Source organism: Netta rufina (genome assembly GCF_964035555.1).
Source record: "Netta rufina genome assembly, chromosome: 1".
Classification (NCBI taxonomy): Eukaryota; Metazoa; Chordata; class Aves; order Anseriformes; family Anatidae; genus Netta; species Netta rufina.
Window position 1 is genome coordinate 185,744,938 of NC_140123.1, and position 22,246 is coordinate 185,767,183.

Genomic DNA, 22,246 nt, shown 5'->3' on the forward strand with positions numbered 1-22,246 from the left:
ACCGGTAGTAAAAGACATGTAGATACTTATTTATTTCTCTCATCTCACCTCCTTCTACCTCTGTTTTTTTTTCCTGTAACACTCACTAATGTCTTTTTCTGGCTCATTTCAAATATTCATGACCTCTGAGAAAATGAATTTAATAAATATGAGGTGGGGGGAGATCTGAATATGCTTTCAACATCCAAGAACATCAACAAAGCAGAGGTCAAACTCAGTTTTCTAGGTTACTGGGTCTGTTGATAAGCATCTTGTGGGTTGTGCTTGAAGAGAGAGAAAAAATTTCATTCTCTTCTCCATATTTGCTATGTCCTATGTAATTACTGAATCAAATTGCACATATTTCCTGTCCAAACAGTAGCAAATCTGTCTGTGAATGCTTGGGTTGGGAGCCTGATGCCTGATCCCCAGAGTCTTGGGGAAAAAGGTTTGGTACCTAGGGAAGGTTCAAAATACTATCTGTAAGTCCAAGTGTCCCACCTGCCTTTGACATTATATTCATTATCATTTTTGTTTATAGTTATAGTTCTAATACAGTAAAAGAAGTTTTTGAGCGGGTTGAAAAGTAGAAATCAAAAGAATTACTGTTCCTGTATTTTAACCGGAGGAAACCCCTTTAAGTCTATATAGTAAAACTTGTCTCCAAGAAACAACGATTACATCTAACCCTTCTCTTGATGAAAATGTGTCTGCCTTACTTCATACTATGAAGGAAACTGGTGATTTATCCTCTGGTGCCAGACGTGACTGGCTTTGCCTCTGTCCAGACCTGACTTTAAGGATAGACTCTGAACAAGTTTCCTACAAGCAGTGCAAAGAAAAGAGGTTTGTACCCTAAGGGAAGACTAGCGTTGAAGGGCCGCCGTGACATTCACAAGCTTTCTGATGCTGCTGTCCCTCACCAATATGAAGTACCAACAATAGAGGAGGTTGTGATCCTAGATGAAAATTAATCTCTGTTACATCTGACCTCATCTATTAGAGTGAACCATCTAGGCAGTTTGGTTGCCCCCTGATAGTGAGATAGATAACGTCGTGTGTGAATGTCCTAGTTTTCTGCACACATATCTCTGAAGTATCATGTGGCTCTTGATTAGGTGCCTTTTATCTAGTTCAATGTCTATACTCTCCTGGCAACTAGCAACTTTCCATAACCACTGACAGGGTTGTGCGATACCTCCTCATGACAGTCTTAAAAGATAAAAACTCAGAGACGTGGAGAGCCTGGGGGGAAGGTGGTAGAATTGTTTGGTAAACAGCATGATCTATAATTTAATATTGTCACTGAACTATAACATACAATTATACCTCAGTTTATTTGACTGAGTTATTCTGTCCTTTTTTTCTTTCCTTCTTTCTTTTTTAGCTACCTTGTCATGCCATTTATGGGAACAGACTTAAGTAAGATAATGAAGCATGAGAAACTAACTGAAGACCGAATCCAGTTCCTTGTGTATCAGATGTTAAAAGGCTTAAAGGTTTGCCACTTTTATTTTCATTTCACAATCTATTTTCCTAGTAAACCATTATGGAGAGCTATAAATACTTATCATTTGATAGCAGGATAACATTTATCTCTCCTGGTTTCGTACAAGTATTTACATTGTGTAGCAATTGTTTTGTGATAATAAGTGTTATCTGGTGGGGCTAGTTTTGGTTTTGTTTTTTGTGTGTGTGTGTGTGTAATGTTTTTGGTTTTTTTTTGTGCGTTTATGTTTGTTTGTTTATGTTTGTTTGTTTTGTTTTGTTTTTTTGATTGTTTTCAACCAAAAAGAAAAGATCTGGGGTAGTCATTCGAGGTCTGTAATACATTGATCCAGGATGACCATGACTGCCTTATTTCCATAAACCAGAAAATCCTGCTGTGACTTTTAGTTTCCTTCTCCCCCAGTAGGTGATTGTGGTGCTGCTTTGCCACACCTCTTTCTGTGGCTGGTTGGAGAGTACAGAGTCTGCAAATGAAACAGCTGTAGAGTTCAGAGACAGGTCTTCTCTTGACTTGAGACAAGCCAAACTTAATATCCTGTTGGCTAGAAATGGTAGATCAGAGTAGATCACTGCTCTAAGTGTTATCTGTTAGTTGTATATTCACATTCCTTTCTGAGCAAGAAACAAGAATTCAAACGACAAGAATTCAGAATTTAGGTGAGGTGTTGCTCTTGTAAATCCCTTGACCTAGCTTTGCTGGCTGAAGCCAGGCGCTCCTGCAGTGACAGCCATTTAATTCGCTTTGCAGTTCTGGAGACAAGGCCATAGAACGGCTCTGTCTATCAATCTATCAATCTGTCAATCAATTCTTTTGGTTGTTCCTTGCACGATACAGTTTTTGTTCTATGGTCCTGCAACACACAACATATGGGCAGACTTTCCTCTGCACGTGTACAAAGCTAAGTGGAGTCAGTGTGCTGGAAGGGGAGTTGTGCTCAATAGGGATGTGCTTGCACAGTGGAAATCCAGCAATGGTTTTGATGCAGGAAAGTGTGTCACATCAGCCAGGATGCTGATTTGTCCAGATCTGTGTTGGTATTGCCAAACGCCATTTAAATAAATAATACTGCAGGACAGCATGCTGTTCCTGAGCGAGATCAGGAACAGTGTACGCAAAATTCCTTTGTATCTCTGTGCTGAACAGATAAAGAAGGACAAGTAAATTGTTTTATTCTCATCAGAACACTTAGTAAATACATTTAGTTCTTGACTCCTGTGTTAGTCATTTCTCCTTCACCCTACCTACAGTTTTATGTTCTTCATTCAGTAGATTTTCACTGATACAGCCTTTTACGTATACTAAGCAATTGCCTTCTTTATCCGACCATTTGGCATTTAAATGTTGTAAATCCATTCTACAAACACAAACTAAAGCCAGGTTTAGAGAAATTGGCAAATTCACCTCTGATCCAGGCTTTGAACCTGCAGCAGCCTGGTCTCAGCAGCTGTATTACATCTTCTGTTAGCAGTGGTTCACCTGAATATTTTGTGTCTTTTCCAATCCCTATCTCACATTTTTGAAGAGCACAACTGCTAAACTCTTACGTTTTGTCATTCCATATCGCAAAGCAAACATTTGAGAACGGTCTACATCTGTTCCATTTGGTTTCTTCTTACACCAATTCATCCAGCCCCAGTAATACACCTATCTGGAAATATCTTTAAGAAATTATCCGGTAAGAATGCTCCAGGGCTTTTTACTTCAGAGAGATTCTCACAGCATGGGCCTGTGCTAGGAAGTGGGTTAAGCAGAAAACAGTACTGCTAGTATACATTAGAAAAAGAAAATGGGTCAGTAACTTGACTTCTAATGCTTCTTTTAACAATACCAGTTAGCTGGCTGTCTAAGAAAGGATCTGACAATATTTTGCATGTAAATCTTTTTCAGGTCTAATGTTTTTGAATCAAAGACAGCCCATCTGTGTTTACTTTGGTTGCTTGCTTTGGAGGCGGGTGGAAACAAAGCATGTACTCGGTGCTCGGCTGAGGCATTGTAGAGGAAAATACTTGCAACACCTGGGAAGGAGGAATATGCAATTCTGTAGATCTTTGTTGTAAAACTATTTCAACATCCCACCCAAGCTTAGCCTCTGGTTTCATAATGTGTATTGTTTTTCTGCACATTTTTTCTTTGATGGACTCTCTTTTGGCAGGGGGTGGTGGTGATAGAGCTGTTAACTTCAATATGCATTTGTCCCTTCTGTGAAGTACTTGGATACGCTTGCAACTTGGAAGGGCTTTTGTCATTTTTTTTTGTTTGACAGAAAAGCTTCGTATTGTTAAAGAATGCAGAAGGCAAGCTGAAAATAAATGTCCTTGCGTAGGTGGAATGGGACTGGAGTTTTCAGCTCTTGCAATCTTGGGTCCCTTTTCTGCTGGAATGCCAGTTGGGTTCGTGTTCTTCGAGGTCTGCGGGTGTGGGTGGCAGTCGTGTTTCTTTATTTGCACACTGTTTGAGAATGAAAGGACAGCTCTTGGGCTGCACAAACACCTTTTCAAGCTTCTTTTGCCATATTCATGATAATAGTTACCTCCTCTAGTTCTCTCCTTTTGTCATCCCTATTTGCTGTCTTTAGTTTTGTGTTCTTCTTCCAGCTTCACCATTTTCCCTTCTCCCCCCTCACCCATTTCCTCTTCGGTTTTTCTTTCCCTGCCAAGTAACTCCTCAGTTTCATTTTGCATGCTGCCTAGAATACTTCTTCCTGAGTCTTTTCTAATTCCCTTTTGATTAGATTTTTATTTTCTGTAGATATTACATATGCAGACAAGAATGCTTAGAATTTTGACAACTGTTGGATTGCTTCCTAGCTATCGAGGATTTATGAATGCTACCAAAAATTGTCTTTAGGATTATGCACAAAGCTCCTGTGTTCCAGGGCACTTTGCACATGCTAAACTGGATTCTCGAATCAAATATTGTTCAGGTAGAATGGTAATAACACTGTGAAGGGTGTGTCTGCTATGGTCCAAGTGCTTTTACGGCACGAGCAGTGAATAATCTGGCAACAAATGGATAACAATAAGAAAAATCAGCAAGAACAGGATCCCGTTTCAGAAGGCTGTTAAATAGAAATGGAAAATTTTCTGAGCTAAGACTAACATAGTTCCAGTGCTGTTACCTACCAGCAGATAATAAAATGCAGTTAAAAATACTGCTAAAGAAACATTGCAGCTTAATGCCAGTTTTCAAAAAGCTAACACTTACAAAAAGCCCTATTTCACATACTCTCAGTAGTCTTGTATAAAGAGAAGTGTTTGGAAAATATATGGGTTCTCCCCAAAGTGTTAACATGACTTCTGGTGCTGTGACCACTCATAAAACCTTCAGTGGGGTGAGAACACCAACAAAACCGTGCTATTGCCCCAGAACTTTAACAAAAACTCAAAAGGGTGCAATCCTAATTCATGTTTCCACACAGTACGTTCTCATGTGCAGAAGTTTCTGGGTCTGCTGGTTATTTCTTTACTGTGTACAGTCATACCAGCAAAAATAGCCTGTAGAACATTATTAGCATCTGCTCTAGAAAATCAGGAGGCTTCCGTACAAAGACATTGTGATGATTTAGGATGCAAGTAGTCATTGTGATAGCTTTGATAAAGATAGGTATTGGCAGAAGATGCCAGCGTTTTATCCATTTGTTGGGAGCCTAACTACTTACAGATTGGTTTCTTTATATATATATAATTGTATTCTCTCTGTACAGCTGACAAACTTCCTCTTTTTGCATCTGCTTCCTCCCATCCTGATGCACTTCATGCCCATCCATGACAGAAATAGGGTTTTGCAGTTCTTCATTTGCTGCAGTGGTTTTACAGCCTGTGCTCTGGGGAGCAGTTCCGTGCTCTCAGCCCCTTGTGGTTGCCCCAGGAAATCCTGTGAAGCACTTTGGCAGTTCCGAGGGGTGATGTTAAGGCTTGCCTGTTCTGCAAGGAACAGGCAGAAGAAATTGATCTACCCTATACTGCAAATGTAAAGTGCTGAATCTAGGATTTCGGGCAGCCAGGGGACAGAAAGCATTTCAGAAAAGACTTGGGCAGGGCAGTTAGCTTTGTGCCCTTGTCACAGTCTTAGCTGTATGGGTACTGTTGTCATTTGTAGGTAAAGGGAAGGGATTTTTTCCTCTGTTTGGGAAAAAGTTTGGGCTGCCTGGAGAAGACAAGGCTTGGAGCACCTCTTACCAATGTTCTTACGTATCTGGTGGGGGGAGGTAAAGGAGGCAGAGCTAGACTCTTCTCACTGGTACCTAGTGAAGGTACCACAAGGTGAAACACAGCGAATGAATGCCTTTTTTGCTTCAGTCTTCACTGCTAAGATCAGCCCTCGGGAATCTCAGACCCTGGAGACAGGAGGGGAAGTCCGGAGAAAGGAGGACTTTCCCTTGGTCAGAGGATCAGGTCAGAGATCATTTAAGCAATCTTGACATCCACAAATCCATGGACCCCGATGGAATGCACCCATGGGTACTGAAGGAGTTGGCCAATGTTATTGTCAGGCCACTCTCCATCATCTTTGAAAGGTTGTGGAGAACAGGAGAGGTGCCTGAGGACTGGAAGAAAGCCAACGTTACGCCAGTCTTCAGAAAGTGCAAGGAGGAGGACCCCAGCAGCTACAGGTCAGTCAGCCTCACCTCCATCCCTGGAAAGGTGATGGAACAGCTCATCCTGGAGTCATCTCCAAGCATGTGGAGGATACGAAGGTGATCAGGAGTAGTCAGCATGGCTTCACAAAGGGCAAATCATGCTTAACCCATGTGATAGCCTTCTGGGTCCTGCAGCAGGGGAGGAATAACCCCAAGCACCAGTACAGACTGGGGGCTGACTGCTGGACAGCAGCTCTGCAGAGAGGGACCTGGGAGTCCTGGTGGACAGCAGGCTGACCATGAGCCAGCAATGAGCCCTTGTGGCCAAGAAGGCCAATGGGATCCTGGGGTGCATTCAGAAGAGTGTTGCCAGCAGGTCAAGGGAGGTGATCTTCCCCCTGGTGATCTACTCAGCCCTGGTGAGGCCTCCCCTGGAGTATTGTGTCCAGTTCTGGGCTCCCCAGTACAAGGGGGCCATGGAGCTCCTGGAGCTAGTCCAGAGGAGGGCTACAAAGATTATTAGAGGCCTGGAGCACCTGTTATACCAGGACAGGCTGAGAGAAATGGGCCTATTTAGCCTGGAAAAGAGAAGACTGAGGGGAGACCTCATTAATATGTATTAATATCTGGGGGGAGGGTGTCAAGAGGATGGAGCCAGTCTCTTTTCAGTTGTGCCCAGCATCAGGATGAGAGGCAATGGGTGCAAACTGAAGCACAGGAGGTTCTGGCTCAATATGAGGGGACACTTCTTTACTGTGAGGGTGACAGAGCACTGGGACAGGCTGCCCAGAGAGGCTGTGGGGTCTCCTTCTCTGGAGACATTCAGAACCCACCTGGATACCATCCTACGCGAAGTGCTCAGGGTGATCCTGCTTGGCAGAGGGGTTGAACTTGATGATCTTCAGACGTCCTTCATCCATTCTGTGATTCTGCAATACCAAAAATTACATTACAAAAATTAAAATGCTGTTTTAATTACATGAATACTGCAGCTAAAAAATCTGTGTAAGGAACTAAATTTTTTATAATTTCAGATTACTTTAGCATTATGAAAAAGTACTCTCCCCACTCCCCAGGCAACTTCTTAAGGTCAGAACCTAATTAACTAAAAAATTATTTTTTTTTTTTTACAGTATATTCACTCCTCAGGCATAATTCACAGGGTAAGTGGAAACAATATGAAATATGTTTATGTTCTGACAATGTGACTGCAGTTTGTGTATAAGCACAGTCTTAAGTCTGCTATGTTGTAGTCACCATTCAATGCACATTTTTTGCTAGGAAATTAATTTTCTCACAGAAGACAGTACAGGCTCTTACGTAGAATCCTGTTTGATTCCATCAGTACTTGTCCTAGGTATAGCAGGGTATGTGTGGAGTCTTTTAAAGTATACTTTCATATTCAGTGTGTATAATCCAGAGATAGCAGAGGAAATGTATTTTACTTCATCTCTGTATACATGAATCCTTAACTTTCTGGTGTCATTATTAAATGCAGCAAATTTATGTCCAAACCTGATGCACGTTAAGATGAATGAGGTTTTTTACTGACAAGTATTTTCTCGGTTTCTAACTACTAAACAAAAAAAAAAAAAAGAAAAAAAAAGAAAAAAAAGCTGATTTGTCTGGGGGAAGAACACAAGGGAAAAAATCTTATTCATATTCAGGTTTGTGTGTTTGCTTCTGTTATTTATTACATTTAGTTTTCTAATTCAGATTTAAAAGATTGTTTTTCATGTTGCTGTTCTAAATAATTGTAGGAAAGCCACTTAGCCTAAATGAAATAAATACTTTTAAAGTGTGCTTTATTCTATTTACTGTAAAAGAAATAAATAACATCCATTTCAAATGTGATTACAGGATCTAAAGCCGGGAAACCTGGCAGTAAATGAAGACTGTGAATTGAAGGTAGGATATGTTTATTTGAAAAAAGTAGCCAAATGTATCAGAAAAACACCCCAGAATATACTGAGGGCAACAGCTGTAGAAGTGCTAGCCAGTTTCAGTGCCAGGTAAGGATTTCTGTCCACAAGCTCAGAAGAGTCATGGAGAAGGGAAGAGACAGAGATCAGACGGACAGTGGTAAACAAAAGTGACTGGAGACTGATCTTTGTAAATATTTTCCCATTTGTCTGACGTCAGTCACCACAAGAATAATTATTTGAGAAATAAAGCCCTGAACACTAAGAAACTATTAGCCTCCATTTTTATGTCCTTGACTGAAGTCAGTGTATGTTTCATACAACTGGCAGAGCTGGTGATCAGTTTCTGAGATCCTCACAGAGCCAAGCACAAGGAGTGGCTGTACCACAAATCAGAAATGTTGTGCGGGATGTCAGAGCTGAAAACTTCAAGTCCAGGTAGGGTGCCCTGAGAAATTAGTACACAGAGTTAACAGGGAAGAGCTAAGAATTGATGCCAGGACGTACAGAGGATTGCTGGTAAGGAAGTCAGTGCCACAGGCTTTATTCGTGGTGTGGTTCGAGGGATTGGTGGCTTCAGTCCTTCCAGCTGGGTGACAAGCAGTGAGAGAACTGAAACCGAACTTCTTCTGGTTTGGCGTTTATGTGGCAGTCCACACAGTAGCTGTGGGCCCATGCAAGTGCGTGGGTGTAGCTGTAGTAGTCAGCCTTGTCGAGAAAGAATCATGTCATGGTTACAGCCTTATAAGAGCTGTGATGGAGAACTATTTTTATGACACGTTGCAGCTAATCACTTCAGAGAGGCATAGGAGGAATCAAATAGTGCTCGCTGTGAACAAGAACATTGCATTTCTTAGAACGTGATTCCTTCTGCACTGTTAAAACTGACAGAATCAATTGCATGTAGACTACAATGTATTTCATAGAAGGAATACACCAGTTTTGATTTTGCTCTTAATTGAAGTAGTAAGAAAAAAAAAAATCATTGAAGGGAGACAGTTACTCATTCATCTTCCTGTAGTTCAGCTATTAACTTTTTTGCTGGTACACTGCAAGACAGGTTCACTTTATGGCATATCTTCTATTACCTGGTTGCTGCTTATCTGGAGTGGGGGAAGTGTTGGCATAGACCATGCCTCCCTTTGGCTTCCACCTGCCTGGGCTTCCATCCAGAGCTGGTGGAAGGATGGTGCACGCCCCCACCCATTCATTCCCCGTATGGAAAGCTGGCATGCTCTCCTGGAGACTGGGACTGTAGCACCCATTTTGGAAGGTGCCTGTCCTGCCACTCCTGCTGAATCTTCCTTGGAAGTGTTCTCAGTAAATTCCATTTGACTAATAATTCTTCTGAATGTTTGTCACCTCAAGCCTCCTTCTAAATCATCGAACTAAAATACTGAACCTGAACTGTTCTGATTTTATTACTCAGGTTCTTCTCTGTGTTGGAAATCTTCCAAAGTCTATTAGAAAGGGTATTTGTACTTCAGAATTAATTATGCAGTGTGCCCTGACCTAGCAAAACTGCATCTATTTAGCTGTGTAGAATGAATTTGTTGGAAAAAAAAGCAAAATGTTCATTATCAAGTATGATAATGATCTATGTAGTGCTCAACACTGCTCATTTTAGGATTATAGTTTATTCTCTCAAGTGTGGAGATAGGGGCCTCAGACTGCTTTCAGTCCTGTTAATTCTGTTCTTGTATTTTAAAAGATCATTATTAATTTTCTGGATTTTTTTTTGCCACCTATTTTCTCTTAGCTCTAGCTAAGGGCTAATCGGAAAGTCTAAACAGGGCATTTCAGTTAATTACGAAATCAAGCTATGTCTTCTGTCCTGTGCTGGAATCATGACTGGCATCTACATCCTCATAAAACAACAGGAAATTCAAATGGGGGCTTTTGTGTCCTGATATGTAAGTACATTTAGGTCTTATGGCCAAGGCTTTCTCCCTAAAAAAGATCAAAACTTTCTGGGAGTAGCTCTGTTATGTGAGAATTCCAGCTCTGAATAAATACAAAAAGTCTAACTCTGCAAATGGGAAATACAGAGGAAGATCAGAAGTTGTGAAGCACTCCCTTAATTAAGTAAAATAGAAGTTGATGCACGAGTGCATAAACGTTTTTTATTTTTAGCATCTAACATACAAATTATATACTTGCACGCAGCTGTTGTAATGCAATTGCTTGCTCTCTAGAGACTGAGGAGAACAGACCTGAATGTTCAGGGTCCCGTCTTTTCAGAATTTCCTTATTTCAGACAAAAAGACATTGTCTTTCTGGCTTGTGCATGGGCAAACTGTGAGTGAGTCCCAGTGTAGTAAAAAAAAATCTAGAAAAACCAGTTGTTCCCCCATCTGTACAATCAGATTATGAGATGCAATGCAGGTCTAAGACATTCTTTCACGTTCACTGTATTTCCTCACTTAACACAACTTATTTTTCTGTTACTTTGGACATTTGTAAGCTTCTAGATAAACTGAGGCAAATAATTCTATACCAGGACGTGATTTAGTGAAACGGCAAGGAGAAGATGTAACATTAAGCTTTAGTTTTTGTTTCCTGACTCTCAGAGCAAAACTACGCAGTCCCTGGTTTCATGGTAAGTTCTGGTGTCGTAGACAGAGGAAATGTGCTCATTTGTAGCTAGGAAATACTGGTCGTCAAAAGGCAACTCCAACCTATAAACAGAAAGCAAATTATAAAATGTTGAGAAATGTGCATAAAAATACCAGGGCAGGGATTTCGCTGTGATCTCTCTTACACTGAAACAGTTGGTCTGTCTTTGGGTGTGAGCATTCCAGGTGTAAGACATAGGAGTGACCTCGTCCTGTGAGCACACCTGAAAGCCAGTTTACACTAGCACAAAACCATCCTGCCAGGGTTATCCGACCCTTTTTCCCCTGTGTCTGTGAGCCCCGCAGCTTTCCCTGCATCAGCTCCAGCAGCTGTGTGGCTGTAGGCAAGCTGGGACAGTTCCTTGAATCCATAATTAGTTAATAAATAATCAGCTTTATTTTTCAGAGTTCCCCTTGTCAGATTTTCTCACCTGCCACACAGGACTCAGAACAGTGACAGTGGAGAGTGCCTTAGGGGAAATCACTGCCCTTTTTATAGTCTTGAAGTTACAAATTATTTTTGGTATGGTTACTGAAGATAAGTTTGGAAAATGAAGCTTGCTGAGTAGAAGGGGAACTTATTCTTGAGGGTCCATGGGGTATCTGCTCTGTCTTTCGTAACTCCTGCATTATAAAAGGGGGTTTCAACTTGCTTTGAAAATCCCGTTAGAAGTTCTAGCTGAAAACCTGCAGATCACGCAGAGCATGAGAATAAAACTTTTTTTGTGAAAATTGTTGTTAAATGGTAGCATGCTGATAATAAGTTCTAGCAAGATACATTTATTAATGAGCCTAATTAATATTTTAATGAAAAGAAATCCAGAAGTTAATGTATCAGGCACAAAAATCCTTGCTTCCATTTTCTGCCTGTATAAAAATACAGACCCAAATTCTGTCTTAGCTGTCTCGAGCTCCAAATGTTCCAAGCCTTAGTTTGAAAAAGGCCTAAAAAGCTGTGCCAGACCAGCCTTTTGACCTGCTACACGAGGCTTTGTTTGCTTCCACCCCTCTCCCTCCCTCCCAGTGCTACTGGGAAGATGCAGTGTGTGTTGTATGTGTAGGCTGTACATGAAGGTGTGTATGTTGCAATTGCAAATATTTTGAGAACAGTACCCAAAGTTTTGAGGGGGAATTTTGTCTGTAATCAACTGTATTTTATTGGCAAGAATAAAAATCTCTCCCTTCGCATCTTGTTCCTTTTTTTTTTGTTTAAATTGCTAGGTATGTTGTCAGTGGTTATGGGGAAGTTATGGAAATGATGCTTTGAGTGTGGCAATAAAGATAAGCCATGACCTTTTATACTCCTGATCTGTGAATGAAAATACAATTTTCCTTTCTGTTAGCACCAGGGAACGATGAAGCTGCCATGTTGAAAAGTGAAATATTTGAAGATGTTTAATTACAGTGAGAGCATTGCAAACACATCACTCTGCCATAGTAACGCACAGGTGCTCCTAGTAAAAACTTCTGATGTGTCAATATATATATGGAGCCTGCTACACATGGAAACAAATGGCCCTTCATGCAGAACTGCTTATCTAAGTATCTGCATAGGATGATTCATTTTGAGTAGACTTTTCTCACCCAAGACACCCTGCTTCTTGTCAGTAGCATGAACTTGCTGATAAGATGTGAACTGACTCATTCCAGGAGTGCTGCTCAGTGCTGGCCATGTCTTTTGGTACCATCTTCTGATGGTCCACACAGGTGGGCCTTTGTGTTAGCCACTTTTGTAGAGGTTGACAAAAAGCTGTGACGTTTATTTGTAATCTTCCTGCCGTTTACATTGCTATATCTAGAGGTAAGTATCAGAGTCTCAGAAACAAGCTAAATTGTACGTAATCCTTTAAAAAATTGTACTAGCCTTGCATTTCTTACAGAGGGTTGTTCTGTAGTTGAAGCAGTAGATTGGAACTCAGTGGGACTAAATAATGGTCACTCCCTACACTTTATTCAGACTTTCAACATAACCTAGAGAAAGCTTTCCCTTGTAGGAGTTACTCGTAAGATAAAGATAATGATGCCTCCTTACTTCAGATTATTATTGGAACACACTTTTCAATAATTGTGCCACTTGGGATATCAGAATAGTTGATGGGTGCTTTTCTTTTAGCTCCAAGAAGACACAATAGCCATTCCACAGCTAGGAGTGAATGTGACCAGTATCTTCTGATTCATGAATTGAAGAAATTATTTTTTTTCTTTACTGGTTTTACAGCTTTAAGTATTGCTATGGAAGTATCTAACAGGGAAAAATTTGTAAAGCTCCTTGCTCCTTCTGTCTTGATTCTTAAAATGAGAACAAGACACTTCAAGGAGAAAAAGATGCAAAAATAACCCAATCTCTGCAGGAAGCTCCAAGTCCTTTATTTTTTGCATTTTTAAAATTTGTTTGAAATAGATAACTGGCTCATCTTGGATGTTCTTTGTGCTTCACTACAGATTCTGGATTTTGGATTGGCCAGGCATACAGACAGTGAGATGACAGGTTACGTGGTCACAAGGTGGTACAGAGCCCCGGAGGTCATACTTAACTGGATGCATTACACGCAAACAGGTCAGTATCTCTTTGGAAAAGTCTTAATAGAGCTGACGCATTCAGTGAATCAGGCAAGTCCATGGTTCTGAAGTGAGTGAGAAATTGGAGGTGGACGTTACAATTTAATTACGAAAATCTTCCTTGTAGATAAATTGCAGACAATCATTTGGGGTTGTGGTTTTGGTTTGGTTTGTAGGATTTTGGTTTGTTTTTGTTTGTTTGTCTGGTTTTGTATATTTTCTAAGACTCACAGAAAGTTCCAACATGGTTGGAAACAAGCCTGCTGCACAAACTTGTGCTCTGCACTGACTAATCATTCTGCAAAGATGTGCTGATTACAACTCGAACAGACGGGGAAATGGCAAAAGGGGGCAATTTAATGCTGGGATAGAAGTTTTTGAAAGCATGCAAAAAATACTTACCACATGCATGTGCTTGTTAGTGAGAAACTGATTCTGCCTAATACCAGATTATCTTCTGTTTGCTAATCAGAAAGCCTGGTAGTTTTCCCTGCACTGTTTATCATACTCTGCAAGGCACTCATTTATATTGTACCAGGCTGTAAAGGTAAACATTACACTTCTTGAAAATATATTTTAAATTAAACTTTATCTACATTTAGATGGACAAATATTCAGTAACTTAATGCCACTGTTGATTTTTTTTTTGCAGTTGACATCTGGTCTGTGGGCTGTATAATGGCTGAAATGATAACAGGGAGGCCTCTGTTCAAGGGAAACGATCGTATCCTTCCTCAGTGAATTTATGACACCAATATAAGAAAATGATGAGAGGCACTGATGTGATACAGTAGGTCTGTTGAAAAACCGATGAGCATAAATTGAAAATAATATTATATTGGATAGCATCTTGTTATTTAATTAGTTATTTGGTATTTGTATGAATTTTGCACATCAGCAAATTAAAACTCATTACTGAATATTTTCAATAGAGAGAAAGAGATCATCAGGTAGAAGGTTCAGTGATAATAGAAAAGGTAAATATTGATTTATTTATGTTTTTTTAGTAATAGTTTCCACACCTGCAGAACACACAGATAAAGTTCTGGTGTAGTATATGGACTTACGTGCACATGCTAGTCCATTTCATGCTTTTTGAGACTTTTATCAAAAACTGTTATCTAAGTAATACCTAGTACAATATTTTAGATTTACAGAAAATTTGGTCGTATCATTTCAGTGCTGCAGAATTAAGAAAATAATTGAGATTCAGCCCTAGTTCAACCTTAGGTGACACTTCGTTGGCAATAGTGGCTGTGACAGACCACGGAAGACAATATTAATAGAATACAGCAAGAATTTTCAATTGTTTTGTTTAACAGTTTTGTATCTTTGACAGTTCAGCCTAATCATTTTTCACTGCTTGGAACCTTGTGTTCCAGTCAATAAACTGCTTATCTGCAAATACTTGATTATAGAATCACAGAATTACAGTCGTTTAATTTGGTTTATGTATATACTTCAGTATTGTGTGTATGGTTAGGGCTTTGTTACATGGATTGTATTATTCTTGTTTTGTGAGGTAAAACATAAAAAGGAAGACTGCATTCATAAAAAAAAAGGAACTATGGAAGAGTAGAATGGATGGAATTATTTCAGCTGTAAAAGCTTTAAGTATGCATTAGGTCTTAACAAGAAAATAGTAAAATGCATGCCATAGAACAGCAGCTGGCTTACACGGAGCATTTCTCAACTAATGCTAACCTTCGGCATTCTGGTACGTAAATAAGGAAATGAGTCATAATTTTCAAGTTCTCCTGTAAATGTAAGAGTGGAAAAACTCATATTTTAGTTACATTGGATTGTGGGTATTTCAGAACTGTTGGATGAAATTATGTGTCCTGTGTTATGAATAAAATTACCCTAGCATAATTATAATGGTGACCTTCAGGCGTATGGATCAGTATGAGCTGTTGTCAGGGAAATACAGCTTTCAGTTTAGCTGTGTGTAGATGAATATTTAAAAAAAAAAAAAAGTGATTTTTGGTTTAATATTCTGAATAGGTTACCCTCCTAATTTGGTATGGTGGTGTGGGATTTTTATTTATTGATTTATTTATTTCATCAGCATGACCTGCCATTTGCTTTTTTCTTCAGGGGTTGGTGGAATCTGCACATACTTTGAGCTCTGACCTAGCTTCTAGCATCTCACCTGCTACTCTCATTGGACTAGCAGATGAGGTACAAAGCTGGTCTCTACCCCATTAGCCTCTAAATATGATGTTTCTTCTTTAAAACAGCTGGTGTTGTTCCTGATTTGTTCTGTGCTGGTTTAGGACACAGAAGACAGCGAGCATACTGATGCCTAATCCCAATTACTGATCATCAAAATATCAGCATGTGGAATCAAGCTAAGCAAGTAGGAAATGATGAGGAAGGGAATTATTTTTTTCCCTCTTGAACTTGCTCAATGTAGAAAAGCACTAACAAAGACTGGTTTCCTCTGATTTTTGTTTTGTTTACCACACCACCCAGTGTTCCCTGAGACCTTTCCTGTCTCTGCAATTGCTTTAATCCCTCTTATTTACCTAAGTTTTGGGTAGAGTAGGGCAATGCATACAATACGTGTGTTGATTGTTCAGATACTCCAATACTTTTCAACTGCTCTTGACCAAAAATATAGAGGAGGCCTGATGATGTTAGAAGAGTTTGCAGATGATTCAGTTGTGTGTTCCCAAGTTTTATAGTTTATTCTGGATGCTTTCAATGTCTTTGCCTTTTGGAAGAAAACTGGTGAGCTTTAACCTCATCTTTTGTAAATCTTCTGTTTAGTTGTTGTATTGTTATTTTTGTTTTATCCTCCAATAGCAAAGAAGCACAATTTTTGCAAGTTTTCCCATGGTGAAAGACTTTGTTCCTTATTTCTGGTATTCAGATCTGGACCAACTCACAGAAATAATGAAAATAATGGGTACACCAACTCAAGATTTTGTGCAAAAACTGCAAAGTCAAGATGTGAGTATTCTGCTTCAGCAGTTTGTTTTTCATGTCTTCATTTTACCTAAATTATTCTCAGTTCTTAAACTGGCTGAGATAATACGTGTTGACTACTGAAATTATCTATGGTATCTGCCTTACAATGCTTTTCACACCCTAAATAACTACTGAACATTAAGGGGAAATAGAAAATGATCAAAACACTGAAAAATCTGTATATTTAAATACTTCAAAGTATGCAGTGTGGAGCATATAAACAGTTGAACTGATGCATTACCTCCTTTACTGGAAATGCACTGAAAATATGAACTATTCAGAGGACCCAGTCGTTCTGTAGGTGTCTCTGACTTCTGCTTTCCTATTCCTGTGAGGATGTCTTTCTAGAATCCTTAAGCTCCTACTACAAAGAACCTAAAATTAATCATTAGGCTAACTGTACAATTTAAATACTAATGAATTACTGTAAAAGATACACTTCTAGAGAATATGATGCTCTTTCAAATGATGCATACATATTTATTCTAATTAATATATTAGATATTGAGCAGTGGTAATGGAAACTTTACATATAATTTCTTAATCACAATTTTAAGGTGTGATTTTAAGATGTTTCTTTCAACAAGAAGGTGAATATAATCACAGTTTATGACAAAAAATATTCCATTTGTAAAGGTGCTACCAAAGTGTTATTAAGTTTCCTACTAAGCACATTAAGGAGGCAAAGTTCTAATTAATTATTCATGTTTCTTTTAAGGCAAAAAACTATATAAAAAGCCTCCCAAAAGTCCAGAAAAAAGATTTTGCATCCGTCTTGAAGTATGCGAATCCTTTGGGTAAGACACTTTGTATGGATGTGCACAATGTGTGTTGTTCTTGTGTTTGCATTGGAGGCAGCAGCAGTGTCAGTCATGCGATAGGTTACGTGGTGGTTCTCGTGCTATTCTACCTCTTGCTTTCCATAATTCATAATTTCAATTCTAGTGGCTGAACTTTGCCAAGTTTAGAACCTGCCAGGAATCAGATGATTCAAAAGAGTCAAAAAAATAAGTACTTTGTGCTTTAGGCTCCAATCCAGGCTATGCTTAATGGTTTTACTGGAGCAGCTTTCCCAAGAGCCGTGGGGATTTAAATGTATGTAATAAATTTTTCTGTGTATTATATTTAAAATATAATTCTGAAAGTTCATTTTCATCTACAATAGAAATGCAGGCAAATAGAAAGCTGACATTTTAGTCATGGAATGAATACGTCCCGAGAAACATCTGTGCATTCCTGCGAAGAACTGGCTTGTATTTGGTGGATATAAACAGCTAGAAGAATGTACCAAGCGTGCATGACCTGAGGCAGCAAGAGCTCTGAAGTGGCTCTGCCCAAGCTTTATCCATTCCCCAATGACCTGAACACTCACAAAGCCAGGCTTTATTAACATATAAATTAGGATAATTGAGTTTTCTGTATTTAAGAAGTCAAAATGATATATTCAGACACTGTAGGATTATAAAGCAGCTCTTACCATGGCTAATCTGCTGGTCTTCTTAGCTGCAGCAAACTCTACCCTTTTCCATGTAAAGAAATTTCTTCCTAGCACCTCTTTGGCCATTTGGCTGCTCCTTATGTAAAGAACAATTGCTCATGGTCTGGGAGAGACGGTTGGAGAGGCTGGACTTGTACTGTTAGGTGGATTGTTGGACTTGATGATCTTAAAGGTCTTTTCCAACCAAAATGCTTCTGTGATTCTATGAATCCATAGCGTGGCAAGTGGGCATTGCAGCGTCCTGGCCCGTGTTGCTGTCCCTTCCTCCTTTCAGGTGCTCCACCCAACTCAGAAATACCCTTACAAGACTCTTACAGAACGAACACCCAATGGTTCTGCTTTGTAAATCTGTCTATATGCTTAAAACATCCCCAGGACAACATTACTTTGTACAAGCTGGAATTAGTGGCATGATTTGAATGCAATGTTATTTGCCATTCGATAGCTGTAAGCCTTTTGGAGAAGATGCTGGTGCTGGATGCAGAGAAGCGAGTCACAGCAGCTGAGGCTTTGATGCATCCTTACTTTGAACCAGTTCACGATCCTGAGGAAGAAATTGAAGCTGAGAAATACGATGACACATTCGATAACATGGATCTACCGCTGGATGAGTGGAAGCGTGAGTTTAGTTTTGTGATGTGTTCAAAAATGGATAGATAGAAAGGCCATCCAAAAATGGGAATGTTCTCCTTTCCAGCTGGCTTTGTCTGCTTTTAAGGGAACAGAACAAGCAGGCAGAAGTAAGATAGAGAAACACTGCTGGTCAGCCAATGTTTCCTTTTATCAAGTCCTCCAGAAACCATCACCAAAGGTTTTCTTCTCTTCCTCCTAACAATGGATCCTCTCCTCTCTTTCTCCGTGTGTCTTCCTTCCTATCTCCTGCAATGCAGGAAAAAAACCATTTCTGTAACGTGTTCCTTACAGTGCATAGGACAGGGCGACAGATTCCTCAACTGTTTGCTCTATAGGACTGCAGCTGTTGCTCGCCTTAATTTTCAGTTAGATGTTTTTAGTCCCTGAGAAAGTCTGTCTCAGCAGAGATTTAAGTCTGAGCCTAGTTTTCATCTTCCTTCAGAGTTCTGTGTTTTGGCTCTGAGATGAGGACTTGATTAATAATTCTGCTGTGCTCCTAGTCACAGTAGTTTACTTTCTGGCCATATTGTCCATGGTGGTGTAATGTCAGTGCTCACACCCCTTGGAAAGCATCCACAAGGTTTCAGTATTGGGCTACTTCTTCAAAACTGAAGTGGCAAAATGGTGGTAAAATGATCCCTGATTCCCTTACTTTTTGTACTCTTTCTCTTTTTTGCCTGAAGAGGTCTCAGTCTTCTTCACCTTGATCAGGACCTAACCATGCTGGGAGTTGCATCTTGCCTCATGTCTGTGCAGCTCCTTTTCTGACCAGACAGCAACGCTATGTTTCTTCTGTTGTTTTCCAGGTATTACCTATAAAGAGATACTGAACTTCAAACCACCACTAACGTCAGAGTCAAAGGAGACAGCAGTGTAATTGTATGACCTGGTCTTTTCAGAACTCAGAAGACAGCAGGAAAGTTGTAAATGTTTGTGATATTTCAGGTGTATAAAACTTTTATAAATAAACTGGATGTAACCTGTTTCATCTCCACTGTAAGAAAGAGCAGTGTCTTTTACTCTGCATGTGGAAGTGGTGCCTCTGGGATTAGCATCTCTGAACTGTCCAGAAGATAATTTCTGCCCACAGCTTCTCCCTTCTGCATGAAAGGATTCAGACTGTGATAATCCTCTGCCATCCTTGAAAGAGCAGGTAGGGCCAATTCTTCAAATCACACGTGAGTACAAGTCAGCACTGTCAGCAAGCGGAGACACAGAGGATGTCGGTGATGTGCAGCGTCTGCTCTCCAGGGCTGTTGAACCATCCCAAATGTAAAAGGTATCAGTGTGACTTTCTCTGGAATATTTCACCTTGATGAGCTGCCTGTGGAGGCTAATCAGCTTCTGTTTCCTCAGCTAGCGTAGCGAGTAGTGGAGACACGGCCTGAGTGGAGGCCTATTTCCTTTGTCTTGTCTGACAACCAGGCCTGACAGATTTATGCAAGAGGCAAGAAGCAGACAAGTGTCAGTGTCCTATTTTTTTTAAAGTAACTGGTGTGGTAGGACAAGATTTCCCAAGTTCACTAGGTGAGCAGCCACTTGGTAAGCAATCATTTTCAAGAGTTACAGTGTTTTTATCTCAATACGGTGCAGTTTCTTGTATAACAGACTGGGGATCAAAGATTTCCAGGGAGAAACTCTTTTAAGACATTCTGAAATGTTGTAAGCTCTCTAGCATCTTAGTGTTGAAACAATCATTGAAAAAGTGCATCTTCTCAGAGGACATGCTGATTAGCTAATCAGCAGTGCTGATCCTGAACGCAGGTGGCATTGTAGAAAATAAAATGAGGATAAAAATATGACACTGCAGCTATTCATGCAGCAAGCTGTCTTGTTCTTGGTGTGTGGAGGTGTTGCCAGGTGCAGAACAACAACCGTTCTTTTTTTCAGCCTTCTGAAGTCATCTTACCTGGGGGGGAGCCCTCAAACCTTCTGCTGGGAGGTACCTTACAAGAAGGAATCAGATTCCTGATGACCTACAGGGGGATGCCAGATGCTTCACGAGCTCCTGTTACTGTCTGGCTTCATTTATTGTATTTTCCTAGGTGCTTCGTTCATAATAATCTCTCAGACGTGGGAAAAATAAATTAGCAAACCTTTGTTGCAGAATTTCTTTGTGAGGTCACTTCTCTTTGTTAAAGGTAATCTCTTTCAAATCAACTGCTTGGACATGGATTATTCCCAATGCCATCTGCTGTTTGTGGTGTGTTGCTGCTAAATGAAACGGTTGTGAAGGAAGACAATTTATATTGTGGGTAATAACTGAAAAAGAACTAACAAATTACTTGTGGTTTGGGTGGGTGGTTTGTTTGTTGTTTTTTTTTCTTTAATAACTAATTTAAACCAGACATTTAATCAAGGCATCGTTGCTCTGTTTCTTTCCATGAATGTTTAACTTAAACACCTGTAAATAATGATGTTTGTTTAAAAATTATTCACAATAAGCATTGATTAATGGAGACAGGCACCTAGAGAGACTAAATGGTAACAGAAACCTTGAATTATTGATGTACTTGACAAGTTGTTAAAAACTGTAGGTTCAGGAATGCATGATAAAAAGCAGTGAATGCAATTTGGAACAAAACATTTTTCCACCCTGGAGGTCACTGAGGAAGGCACAGTTGGGTCACCCCCATTTTGCACTATTGACTTTCTGCTTGGGCTACACTTTCTTGTTAAATAGGAGCTTTTTCACTTACTAAGCGTTTTTTAAGATCATGCATCATCGTGGTCCTCTTAAAAGTCATGGAAGAAAAGTGGCTGTTGAAATGAGTGGGTTTTGATAGAGCCAGTCAAGGGCTGGAAAGAATGTCAAAACTTCTTTGGAAATGCCCCCTTCATAATTTACATGGAATTGCAGCATCCTAACTTGTAGCAAAAGCCTAAAGTCTTGAGGTAATGCATGTGGCTCAAATGTTAGTCAGACTTCAAGAGCTTTTTTTCTCCATTGCAAACCTAGTTTGCTTTTTCTTCATAAATTCTTCAGTGGGCATTTTACACCATACACACACCCTAGCTCTGGTGAAATCAAGCCCTAAAAACCTTAGTGGCTATGGGGAACTTTGCCTCTTTTAATCTGGACTTCTTTTAGTCTTCTACTGCAGAAGCAGCTAGCCCACATGAGAAAGAGATGAGAAGATAATGTGAGGTTTCTCTCTCTGTCTGGGGAATACAGAACTCCTGAAATAACTGCGGAGAAGACCTTGGTGGATGTGCCAGAAAAGACAGACGTACTGCTGTGCTGTCTAGTCAGTAAACAGTATGTAAGGACAACTAACAAACACGGGAAGTTTGGTACATCTTGGCGTGATGGTGCTGTGAGGAGACCAGAATCTGAAGAGACTGCTCAAAATAGCAGTAGAGATTATTAGTAAAATAGCTCATCACGAGAAATGTGAGCTGAAGGCAGAACCGTTTTGCATGGGAGGCAGCTGCTGCTTCAAGGGGAGAGACAACATTTCCTAGGGTTTTATTTGCTGTTTCTACTGGTGCTAAGCAACTCAGGAATAAGAGCCCAATTTCTGTTTGCCTTAAGGAGAACTGTAAATATGTTCTGCATGCACTTGAAATGTATTGTCAAAAATAAAGGTTGGGGTTTTGTTTCTTACACAATAATGGTCTTATTCCCTGTGTATATTCCCAAATGTGTAATCAGTACTAAGAATAGTAATTTCAGTATCTGGGGACTGCGTGAAACCTCAGACTGTGGGGACATTTCATGTAATATGAGCTGCTGATGTAGTTTACTTTGGAAGTCAGTCAGACCGCAGATCCCAAGCTTTCTCCCCTTTTCCAAGCTGCACGTCAGCCACGGGGCAGATTCAATTGTACTGCTGCCACCTGATGAGTTCCTAGAGCATCCTGAGTGTTGCCAGACATCCCTGCTTTGTTCTGGAGGATGGGATTCGCACGCTTAACCACCGCTGCGTCCCTCAGCTTGGTTTTAAAGGCCAAAGTCAGGTTGACAGCCACCAAGCA

General features: G+C 40.0%; 1 protein-coding gene across 1 annotated transcript in view; it reads left to right on the plus strand.

Annotated features, from left to right (window-relative positions):
- MAPK12 (mitogen-activated protein kinase 12) overlaps window positions 1-19,175 on the plus strand; it is a 31,302-nt gene extending 12,127 nt beyond the window's left edge. The window contains exons 4-12 of the mRNA XM_084306141.1: window positions 1,367-1,478; window positions 7,202-7,231; window positions 7,929-7,976; window positions 13,048-13,162; window positions 13,817-13,888; window positions 16,040-16,119; window positions 16,856-16,934; window positions 18,081-18,254; window positions 19,075-19,175. Coding sequence (XP_084162267.1) covers window positions 1,367-1,478; window positions 7,202-7,231; window positions 7,929-7,976; window positions 13,048-13,162; window positions 13,817-13,888; window positions 16,040-16,119; window positions 16,856-16,934; window positions 18,081-18,254; window positions 19,075-19,145 — 781 coding nt within the window. The 3' untranslated portion in view covers window positions 19,146-19,175. The remainder of the gene's footprint in view (window positions 1-1,366; window positions 1,479-7,201; window positions 7,232-7,928; window positions 7,977-13,047; window positions 13,163-13,816; window positions 13,889-16,039; window positions 16,120-16,855; window positions 16,935-18,080; window positions 18,255-19,074) is intronic.
- The last annotated feature ends 3,071 nt before the right edge of the window (window positions 19,176-22,246 follow it).